At 41.6% G+C, this 11,892-nt stretch overlaps 1 protein-coding gene across 19 annotated transcripts in view; it reads left to right on the top strand.

The window, feature by feature from the left end:
* The window catches only part of RBFOX2 (RNA binding fox-1 homolog 2), a 169,633-nt gene that overhangs the window by 45,346 nt on the left and 112,395 nt on the right, over positions 1–11,892 (top strand). The window contains exon 1 of one of the 19 annotated variants that reach the window (XM_074580116.1): positions 1,699–1,823. The exons of the other annotated variants lie outside the window; for them this stretch is intronic. Within the exon in view, the coding sequence (XP_074436217.1) occupies positions 1,782–1,823 (42 nt within the window). The 5' untranslated portion in view covers positions 1,699–1,781. Of the gene's footprint in view, positions 1–1,698; positions 1,824–11,892 lie in introns of those variants that run through there. 19 annotated transcript variants of the gene reach the window in all.

Below are 11,892 nucleotides of genomic sequence, written 5' to 3' on the forward strand. Positions count from 1 at the left end.
GATCCCAAGAAATACAGCTGGTTAGTGTAGTTACCAAACCTGGAAAGAAGCTGAAAAAGGTCAGATGCTTATGGTCAAATCCTTTACTAAAGGAAATTAAGGCAACAACAGACATACATTGCTAATTTTTAAGGACTGATCATGTCAGATCAATTTAATTTTCTTCTTTGACGCAGCAGCAGGCCTGGCAGATGGAGAAAGTTAACTGGCTTTGGACCTAGTCCCGCATGACCTTTACATAAACTAGGCAAATGAAAGGTGAAATTAAGAAGGGGCTGAGCACCTCATTGGAAAACTGCATTTGGAGTAATTATGTCATGCGTTTCTCTGTGTGTGTGATCTGGAGTCTTAATGTGGTCTGCCCTGGCTGCTCTGCTCTTCTGTACTGTTGATCAAACATCAAGGTTATGAAAGTGACTGAACATATGTATGTGGAGGGGCTGGCAGCTTTTGGAAGGTAGGATTAGGTGTCAGAAGGATAACGGTAAATGGCAGAATTTGCCTGAAATCCAACAATGTGAAATTAAACAAAATGAAATTGTGTTAACACAAGGAACTGTATACGCAATATAAAATGGAGAATAGCTGGCTAAGCAGTAATATCGAAGGAAAGATCTGGGGTAGTAAGAGATAACAAACTGAGTACATGGTGCTGGTTTTTGTGATCTTCAAAACCTGGAATGTATTTCCAAGAGGGTCAAGTAGGTGCAGAAGGTAGTTAATTCTTCAGAGCCGAGCACAGTGATTGGGGCACTGTACCTACTTTTAGGCACTTCAGGAAAGATACACACAGAATTTGGAAAAAGACTAGGGAAGAATGAGAAAAGGAGGCTCAGAGAGTGTGATTTAGGAAAAAAATATTGAGCTTGTTCCTTCTTTAAAAAAAAAAACAAAGAGTAGAGAAGTATGGAGGATGGGGATTGGTTATTTACTATGTCCATTGAATGCAGCTTAATTTGCATCAAGGAAGGCTTAAATTGGATATTATGGGGTAAACCAACATTTCTGAGTCGATGCAGTGAAGCACTGGAATGATAATTTAGGGGACAGAGTTCCTGTTTCTGAGAGTCTGTAATAACAAGTCAGGCAATTCCTGATGGATGTTTGTCTAAACATGCTCTGTGCTGCCTCTGAGCACGGAGGACCTCGTCTCCCCTGCCCTGTACTTGCGTTATTCTGTGGCAGTCAGAAGCCAGTTGTTGCCACCTACATAGTTCCACAGCCGTGTGACTGCTGTTGTCTTGGGCCTTTCTGGGTTTTTTTGTGTGTCTAAACATAAGATAGGAAGCTCCTCTGCTCCTGTGTGATCTTAAAAGTGCCAGAGATCCTTTCTTTGTGATGGTGGCCTCGCAGCTCTGTTTCTTCCTGAGTTCGCCTATTACTCAAAGGGTGCGGGGTGTTCAGCATCTCTGAGTCAATCCTTCCCTTTGTCTCATAGTGATAACATGTATCATGTATGAACCTTGGAGTGTTTGATATCCTGATTTCCCTTTAAGCTCTCTGGCCAGATCTCCATTTCAAGTGTGCTTAGAGGACAGATGATTTTTTTTTTTTTTTAAAGTAACATAAACAAACATCTCCTTCCTACCCTACCTGCAACTCCCCTTGCACGAAGAAAGGACTGAGAGAATTCAGCAGGAGCATTTCCTCAGCCTGAGCGTGCTTCTGCCTGCTTGCTGCTGGGATCTGCTGTGGGAGGGCAGCCTGTGTGCGTGACGCCGAGTACGGTCACTGCTTCACCGCCCTGCTCGTGCCGGCTGCTTCAGCAGGACCCCGAGTAAATGAATGGGATCGCTTTCTGTTCTGCTGACTTCTCCTGCATGGTGAGTGAGCAGCTGTGCATTGGCTGGGGAAGGATGCTGCGTTGCAAGAGAATATTGCTCCCGAGAATAGCTGGTGGATAGAAGATGGTTTCATTCTTCTCAATATTAAGGGAGAGGTATTTCCAGCAGTAGCATAATGTTGCTCGGAGCAGGCATTTGCCAGATGGTTTTAGCTCCCCCGAGGCTTTGGGATGTGAAAGGGAAAGGGCCAGGAACACACTTTTGATTCATTCCATTAGTAGATTAATCGGCACTGTCCTGGCTTAATAAGTCTCTTAGATTTCCCAGTGGAAACGGCACATGTAATTCTGCCCAGGTCACGCTCTGCACACCTGTGTTGAAGCTTTCACAGTAAGAAGCTATGCTGCTGCAGGCAACATCTGCAAAACTAGACTTGGGGGGGGGACACAACAGGTTTTTTTTGGTGGGGGGAGAGGTGAGAGAAAATCTTTTTAATAAGTACTCTTAAATAACGCTAGTGGGAGTGAGATGGCTTGTGAGAACATGCTTGAATTTTTCTGTCGTTTCACTGGGGGATGTATTTAAAAATCTTGCAGTGGTAATTTGATGTTATGAAGCTTTTGTTTTTTTCCTCCATTCTGTATTAATTGCCGGCTAGATTGCGTTTTCCAGGAAGTCTGTGATTAGAGGGCAAGGGTGCTTTTCCTGATAGGGGTCAGAGGCTGCTGTTTCAAGAGGATGGTGATAAAATGAAGAGAACTGTCTCACCGATTTCAGCTGAAAACCTGAGCAGATGCTGTGCTGCTATTTATTTGGGGCGGGGGGGAGGGGGAAGAGGGTCCCCCATCACCTGTCTCTTCCCGCCTCTCTTTCAGCTGGGCCAGCCAATTGTTGGGGAGTGGATTTAGTTGCTGCTGCCGCCCACACAGGAGAAGGTTTGTAGCTCTTGGCAGTTTTAGCAGGAATCTGCGTTTTTAACTCTCTTGGTGCCTGAGGATTGCAATGAGCTGCGTTCTGATGTCACAGCAGCGCTGAGCTGTGGTTGCTGCTGGGCCTAATAGAGGTTTACTGGTAGGATTGTATCTGATGAGATATGCTGAAATTCCTTCACAGTTGGATTTTAATGAGGAGAGACTTCAGGTACTGCCAGCAAACACATTTTCCTTGCCTTTTCTGCTCCATTGTTCCTCTAATACAGCTGGAGAGTATGGGCTACCCTTTCTTTACAAGTCAAGAGGACGGCAGCGGCTAACGTTGGCAACAGTTTGCTCGTCATCTCTATTTCTGGGACACCTGTCACCCTGGCTCCCCGCCATGGTCTCCCTAAGCTAAAACAGCACTCCTCAATTCCAAGTGCTTGGAGAACAACTTGTTTTCCAACCATCTATGGCAGTCAGCTCCAATCCTTTGCAGGGTCTGAAGAAAGACTGACAAGGGCAAAGGAGTAAATGTCATGAGACTCCGGACTTTGTGTTGAAAGCTGAGATAGAGATATTTTACGTCCCACAGTATATGTTGCTGGATTTAGGCTCTCTGGTATTTCCAGTGGAGTGGCATTTCAGAACTGGGAGCTGAACTCTGACAGTAGCGTTGTCCCCAGTTGCTGCCAACTTCACCCCAGACAGAGAACTGATGTATTTTTTGAGCAGCTGCTGCTCTGGAGCAGAGCACGGGAAGAGTGCTAGTCTCTGAAATAATTTGAAATATACTGGCACAATAGACAGATAGAGCCAGCCCTCTGAATTTCACTCAAGAATTAATCTAATCACTGTGTAATATGTTCTTACTGGTCTATCCTACCTAAAGGGCAAACTTAACTACATTAGGCACAATTTGGAGCATTTGATTTCCTTCAGACTTAGAATTAGGATACAGCTGACTATCCATGTACATATTTCGAGGTTTCTGGGCATCTCTAATCCAGTTTGTAGTGACATTAGCATTAGATAACCATAGCAAGGCCTTTATCTAAAAGGAAACATGCATTCTTCAGGTCACACAAGGGTGGAAAAAGATTGCTCTGGTCACTGTTGCTTTCTGGGAATTTGGGAATGGGTTGGAATCATCTCATATATTGTTGTTGCTGGTTGCTTTGTTATCAAAGTGAGTAGCTTCTCTAGTGGGTACAGTAGTTGTCAGACAGTACAGCTACACTTCAAAGCTTAAATTCAGATTAAGATAAGATGAGAATGTATTGCATAGGACCTAGGGCACAATAACTGCACGTGTTGACTGGCCATAGTTACTTCATACCATTCATCTCGTCTAAACCGAATGTGAGGGAAGTGCTACTCACTTGTCTGTCTTAAAAAGGGATTGCAAGAGTAAGGAAGTTGAAATCAGTTTCTAATGGAAGAGTTTAATTTTGCCAGGATTTGACCAGAAGAGGTATCAGAATGTAATTTAGTACTGTAACTTTTCTTTTTTTTTGGTCATGGCAGGGTGTGGGGGAACGAAAGGACGGGGAACAGCCTTAATACGAGCTCAGCTGAAGGTGGAAGGTGTTTGAGGTTCAGAGTATGTTTGAACCCCACAGACTGCAGTGATGCTGAATACCAGATCTGTAGCTGATCTGCTCCTATGAGAGCTAAAATTCTTCCTATTCAAGTACCTCAGTTGACACAAGTGCCAAGAAATACATCTGAATTTGCTGGAACATCACATGTTGCAAACTCTGGGTGTTTCCAGTACTCACTGCATGCGAGATATGCAGAATGGCAAAATGCCCTATTAAAAGATGTAGGTAGGTATCTATCTGCATGCCTTCTTGGAAGTCCCATATTAAATACATACACTAAAAAGACTTTAAAGAATCTTCTGCTTAAAAAGTAGGAAACAAGTAGCACAGTTAGTCTTTACATACACACACTTTTCTAAATTGTCTTATGCTCATAATTCCCTGAGGAACCAGTCAGATGGAGGGAGCTGTTTGCTGCAGCCATGAGAATAATCCAGCTAGATGGTGGTGGCGCGGATATGGTTAAGGACCGCTTTGCTCAGAATGAGATCAGAAGCAGAATTGCTTTTCTGACAACTGACCTTTGCTGATCATTGTGAATTGAAGTTGGGGATATTGTATTTTATAACTAAATTTTTCCAGTAGCATTTCTATACTCTAGAATTTTTCCTCTTGTATTTTATATCTATTTATGCCTCTTGTCTTATGCTTTATTAATGCCTTTTACATTTGAACAGTCTGCTGTTCCTTTATGTGGTTTGACAACTGCCAATACCCCTGTTGAAATATTTTGCTTTTAGTTCTGTTAATGGCGATTTCGCCAGGAGTTTCTTACTACCGTTACGTAATGGAAGCATCTGCAGTCCCCTGACACGTGTGTTTGGTCTCTTTCCACCCACCCTTACTTATCACTGGTTGATGCTGTGCTCCACCAAAGTCTTTTAGCAATTTAGTTTCATTGTTTCTTGGGAGATGTCGTTTAGTGTTTATCGGTGTTACCTCTTCATTAGCTGGAGCCATTCCTTCCTTCTTTGCTGATTATATACTTGTGCCATTTCTCATACTGAAGCCGTGTTTCAGGCATTCAGCTAACAAAAACATTACAGATTTAAGATATGTTGTCTTCATTAGGTATGTAAGGCTTCTAGGTAATGTCACGGATTATTTTGTTTTTCTTCTCAGAGGGTCAAATGAAAGAACGTTATTTGAATATAAAAAGAAATAAAGCAGCTGTGACAGTAAGGATAAAAAAAATGTGCACAATGTAGTATTTGTTAAGCTGATTTCTTCCCTCTCGTAGGTGTATTTGCACTCTACTTCTGGGGTTTATTAGTCTTTGAATCTTTCTAAGTTGGAGAGAATGCATTTTATACTCTTAAATAGGGATGCTAAAACCCAGTCTTCAAATGAAGCGTTACAGGATAGCATTTTATTCCTGTCTCTAGCAACTTTACTATCTCAGGATTTGTAAACTGATTTCTATGGTGTAGTAAATTAGATCCCAGCAGTACAGGGCCTATGTAGATAAATATAGTAGCCATTATACCTTGATACAGTTGTATTGCCTAGGAAATTACTACTGTTATTGAAAAGGAATTTGCTCAGGGCAAGAGGGTATCCATTACTTCCTGAATAACTCGCTAACATTGTTAACCTTCCTTTGTACAAACAAGCCAGGAGTCCCTTTCTACAGGATGGTATTGTTCTCAGCCTGTATTCCCCTTTATCAGCAGCAGGCCTAAGCCAAAGTTTCAGAATGTTAATAAACCCATGTGTGGTCCAGGGAAGAGAACTACACCCTGTCTTCTCCTTTCCCCACTGTTGCAATAATCTCATCTTCATATCCTTTCTTAATTTGCTGGGTTATTGCTGTGCAGATGAATTGCTGATGCGGTAAAGCTACTCGACATGATAAGCATGGAGACGAAAAATGGTGTAATGATGCTGTAGCTCTGTTGATGAGGTATTTGAAGCAGTTTCTCTTGCCAGCTGAAGTCCACCACCTTGAATAGGATAACACGTGGACGCCATCAGTTCATCCTTTGGTATAGCTTCCCTTGTGGACTATGAAGAGATGATTGTTGAGGTAGGGGCTGAGTTGCATTTTTTTATTTATGGCTTCCTCTTCAAAATCCACAACCAAATAAATATCCTCTGTAGCACTGACAAGTAAGGCTAGGGCATAGAGAGTCTTTTTGCCCTTTATCCATTCAATCGGATATTGTACTCCTGATTCAACACTAAAAATAGGCTTTTGTTAGAGTTTGATGCTGTGTAATGCTTTCTGCTACTTCATGGAAAACTTGAAGGGAAATCGAACTTTGTTCTGTGGATGTTACTAGTGAAGATATAAGGCAGCTGTTAGTTAACTAAACCTTAAAAAAATAAGGACTTAAATACCAGTGTTAGAGCTTATTCTGATCCCCTCTTGCAAGTATCTAAATAAATTTGCTATATGCCAATTCAGTATGGACTTCAGACTAGGTACAGGTGTGACAGAATGGAGAAGATACAGCTTGAAAATCAAGCCTGGGGTGGTAACACCGCTGCAGAGATGCCTTTCCTTCTGCAGACCTTAACCTTGTTAGCTTCTTCTCAGAAGGTGTTGGAGGACTGCAAATTTCACTCCTGTTCTGCCATAGTAAGGCTGGCAGGTGTAATTGATGGAAATTCCTACTTGTTTGCCCAAACTCATGTTTGCTATATCCTGGGAGCCATTTGCATCACCATTTGGTTTCTGCAGATGATTGCCCAAACCAGTATACCCTAGCTGTAAGAATTCCTTACATCTAAATGTTTGCATGCTCTTGAATGTTTAACTTTGAATTCTCGTGTTTCAGAATTTAGTTTTGTTGATGTGGGTGTTCTTGGTTTTAATTTAAAAGTGTATTTTTGTCTGGGAACACATTTTCAGCAATGTACCTTTTCTAGTTACTGAGCTTATTGCAGTTCTCTTGAAGGATTGACAGTGCCATCCAACATAGTGCTCTTGAGCATACTTGTGAGGAGAGGAAAATCCCAAACAAAGTCTAAAGAGCTTTTCTTGGTACCCGTTCCCTTTTCTTTTTTTCCTTTTTTTTTTTTCCTCTCTCCTACATACTTGAATGATAAGCCTGTGAACTGAGATCTTCTGAGGTTTATTTAAAGATTTAATTACTGTGTGAAGTCAGTAGCAGGACAGTCCCTGAAAACTGTTGGTTTTGCTTGCATGTCAAGGTGTTTTATTGTTTCAGGCTTTCTGTTTTTTGTGGAAGATAAAGTAGCCCTTGATAGTTTGCTTTTAAATAAGTAATCTCTTTTCAGAAGCCTCTTGCTGTGTAGCTGAACCATACCTGCAGGAGAGAGAAGAGAGAATCCAGTTTTCCAGTAATGAAATGGGTTGCTCTATAACAAAATGCCTTTTTTTTTTTTTTTTTCTTGTAATATGCCAATGTTTGGCTTATTTGCTTGGCAAAACATCTGAAAGGGATTGTGGTATTTTTCTGTGCCATTTATTGTATGCACTTTGTATTCTTCTTGCTTCCTTTCACAAACAGGATAATGCAGAAAGAGGCTTCCTGGAGTCATTTTGGATGTTGAGAGGAAATCTGCCTTGTGGTTCAGAAATTCTGATAATCAGAGATAATGCCAGGATCCTGAGTGGAGGGGGAGTCTTCGCAAATGAGCAGTACTCTGCCACCAGAGTAGTCTCCAGCAGCACCCAAAGGAGTAAACCAACCTCAAAGAAGATCCTCTTATCTCCATAGGAACTGCATGTGTGCCCAGGGCTGCCTTCTGTGCCTCTCCCCAGATAGCTCCCAGCCCCATCTCTAATCTTCTTTAAAAAAACAAGAACAACAAACAAAACAAAACAACCAACCAAACCAAATAAAAAACCAAGACACAAGGCATACCCAAACCCCACAACTAGCGGGAGTCTGATTCCCCTGTTCTCTGGCTGGGACGTTCTGCTGGAGTCAGATAAGCCGTGGAAAGCAGCCACTGAGTCAGAGAAATTTCCCTCTGAGCACCACAGAGCATGTCTCCCTTCCCATCTCCAGTCAGACCTTTTGTCGATGGTCCTTGAAGTGTTTATCATGGTGGGACAATGATCGAGTTCATCTTCAGTCAGAATCCAGCTTCTGCGTAAAACGTGAAAGCTCGGTCTGGCCCTTGGCTGTGAGAGCAACTGTCCTTTGGTTTGAAATGAAATTTCCCTCCTCAACCTGCCCCAACCTCAGAGTACCTCCCCTCCCACTTTTCAGCTAAGGAAAACTGCACAGTTAAGAGGAACAAGTAGATTCAAGAGCAGTTATTAGCTGTGAAAGAATTTAATCTTATTTTAGAGTTCAGTCTGTTTTCAAAAAAACTTGTTTTATGGTTTTGTTTTACAGGAGAAGTTGCCAGGAAGCCATATTAAACATCAGTAGTGGATATTTTTGAGGTGTATTTTTCATTCATGTATCTGAACGTTCTCCCAGACGTGTTTGGGTGCACAATTTAATTTGCGCTCCCCTACCTGAGGCCTTCCCCTTGCATCTTTGTTCTGCAAACCTCCCGTTATCAGACCCCACTTCACTTTTCACTTTGCTCAGCATTGAAATATTATTTTAGCTCTCATTCGTGGAAGAGTTCCAACCTGGATACTTCTAGGAAAATTCAGATGCTGTGAAAATTGTGTATTGGTGGCTTCACTGGTAGCACTGCTTTCCTGATGTAGTCTTCTGATGTTGACAGAGGTATAATCTTTTGACCGAGCTTAGCTAACAGCAGAGGGCTTTAATAACATGGGCTACAACAACACCTGCATTTGGAGATGTCATTGCATCACAGTTGTACTTTTGGCGTTACATCAGGTTTAATGTTAGTACTGTAGTTAGGGCTTATTAGAGCTGCAAATGCAGGTTGTGCAGTTCGATGCAGGCTGCAGGCCTTTCTGAGTGTCCACACCTGAGTATGTTCACAGCTGTAGTTTGGTTTAAAAACCCGCTCGTTATCTCGTTACATCCCTTCTGTTTGTAAGCGCGAGCTAGATATGAAGATGACAGTGTTCTGTTTGTTCAGTAGCTGTTGGAACATCTTCCTTAGTTACTGCTGGAATGGGAAGCATTTCGTTATCACAGACTGTAACAGCTGACTTTTCTCCAAATATAGAACAGAAATACGTATTGAATGCTTTGGCTCTTTTCTTCAGTATTGGGGATGTTTCTGCCTTTTCCCCCATAGTAGCAGGTCAACATGATTGCTGGGGTTGCTATTCTTCAGAAGCTTTGAAGAACTCATTATTGTCTTCCAGCTGTGGCTGTGGATTTCACCTCCTGTTCTTAGGGCTCCCTTGTAATTTCTCCCTCATCCCCCTTTCTAATTTCCTTTCTATTTCTGTCTCTCAGCTTTTATTTTTTTCACTTGCTAGAATATATACAAGTGTTCAGATGTGGGGATGTTACAGGGAAGCCCAATTAGTAATCTGTCTGTCCAGGAAAAACATGCCAATGTACCTCTGGTCCCACTCAAGTGCTGAGTATGTACGTAGATACACTGGCTTGGTCTCTCTTTTCCTTCCATATATCCAATGTGATTGTCACAACCGTTTTTACCTAAGCTACTACTAATTTCTATTTTTACAATTGATTGCTCTTTTCTGTCAAGATGGAATCTAATATGGAATTGCTCGTTTTCAATGTAACACTTCTTGAACTAAGAAATTGTTTTCTGTAATTTAGAAATTTTGAGGGTGTTCTTTGGCATTAGCCCCTCAACGCCTCCTGCAAGTGTTGCTCCGTTTGAAATTCCTGGTGATCAGATGCGTTTTTTCCTCCGTTGTGAAGAGGTGCTTAGCTAGCTACTCATCCTGTGTGCTATCTAATGTAATTTCAGTAGTGTGTAGCAGACACACCAGCTCATACCCTGTCTTGAGCTTTATCTGCTAGAATGTTAATCCGTGAGCATTTGAAATCATATGCCTCTGAGACACAATCAGCTAGAAACAGATAACGTCAGTCTGAAACCGTGCCATACCTACTCCCCCTTTGCCCATTCAGATCTTTCCTAAATAGGTTAGAACTTTTTCTAAATTATTTTTTAGCATTTGGCTTATTTGAAACTTATATACCCGGCAGTATTTTTGGGTTGAATTTATGCACATAACTGAGCAGCCACAATTCTTCTTATATGTAATTAAGGCTTTTGATACTGGTACAGAAGCAGGTAGATTTTTTTTTTTTTCTGTTTAACCAGTGCCTCTTATTTTGCCAAATACCTTGATTATTAAATAGGTGGTCACATGCTCCCTTTTTTCTCTTTCTCCTTTTGTTGCTTGCTAACACCTTCCTTACCTCTCTAACAAGCATTAATATCTCTGTAGACTGCTTTCTTCCCCTTTCTCTTTGATTTACACAACAGCCTAGCATCAGAGAAGAGGCACCAATATTTCAGTAGGCTATAGCTCTCTGAACGTTTTTCTCTTAGCCTGGTATATATTAATTTTAAAATCTTTCCCTTTCTGCTTTTAATCCTTTTTGAGACAGGAAAGATCCCTCAGAGATTGTGTGTATTTCCACACACAGCAGCCTTCCAAGTTCCCTGACACATATCCTGTAAAGCACTGTTGTTAGGATTAAGACAAAGCATTTGCAGGTGATTCTAGCTACCTGTTTCAGAAGCCTGTCTTAGTCATGTCTGCCTTTGTTTTTCTGGAATTAGACTCATTAACATACTGTTTTCCTCTTGCTACTTACAGAATATTTTGTGTTTTCTTAGGATAAATTTTCCAGAAAAAAATAACATCTTCTATTGATATCTTCTACATACCAGCTAATGTAGTTGAAAATCTATATAATCTGAATAAAAGCTTAAAGAAGGCCTAATAGCTCATCTGGTTCTTTTTCTTCCAACATAATTTTTCTTGCTTGTGATCTGAGGCTAACATGGTTGCCCCACTGCCACCAGTACTGTCTGCAACTGTGGGTAGTTTTGGGCGCGCACTTCATATTCTTGGTGTTGGTTTGAACCTCTGGGCAGCAGCAGCTCTGTTGAATCAGAGCAGCAGTGCCTCTAGAGGCATCCCGCAGCATCACTTCCTCACTGGTCGGGTGCTCCTCTCACTGCTTGAGAATATGGAGCATTGAGAAACCTGCTCTTGTGGCTCATTAAAAAGAGCTCCAGGACGAGGGTATTTCATCACCAGAAGTCCTCTGCTCTCAGTAGTCTTCCTGTGTACTTTCCTTGGAGAGGCAGTGGCTTAGTGGCAACTGTGGCAGATGAATTTCAAGGAGGGTTCATGGGTCTTGTTTCTCTTTGGAGGTTGAATGTGACCTGTCCAGCTGTGGAGTTGCTGGGATGATCTGTAACGACTCCCAGTTGTTGAAATTAAAGAACAGCCTTATTCTGAAAGTTTTTCTTTTCTCTCCCTCAGCAGAGTGGTCTAAAGGATGAGAGAGCCTGGGGAGGAAGGGGGAGAATCTTTTTCCTTTTTTTTTTTTTAAATTTATTAGGGAGCTTGTTGGTCACTCTTCAGCTTAGTTTTAACACTCATAGTTTTCAAGTCTTTTATGGAAATACGTACGGAATAGGATTTATTTGAGTTTGCTCACCTGGCCCCCATGTCTTCTCACTTTCTCCTCAGTGCGTAAGGAATCTCAGCTTTCAGTAAAATGTTCTTACTATCATTTT

This window comes from Larus michahellis, chromosome 1 (assembly GCF_964199755.1).
Source record: "Larus michahellis chromosome 1, bLarMic1.1, whole genome shotgun sequence".
NCBI classification, from domain to species: domain Eukaryota; kingdom Metazoa; phylum Chordata; class Aves; order Charadriiformes; family Laridae; genus Larus; species Larus michahellis.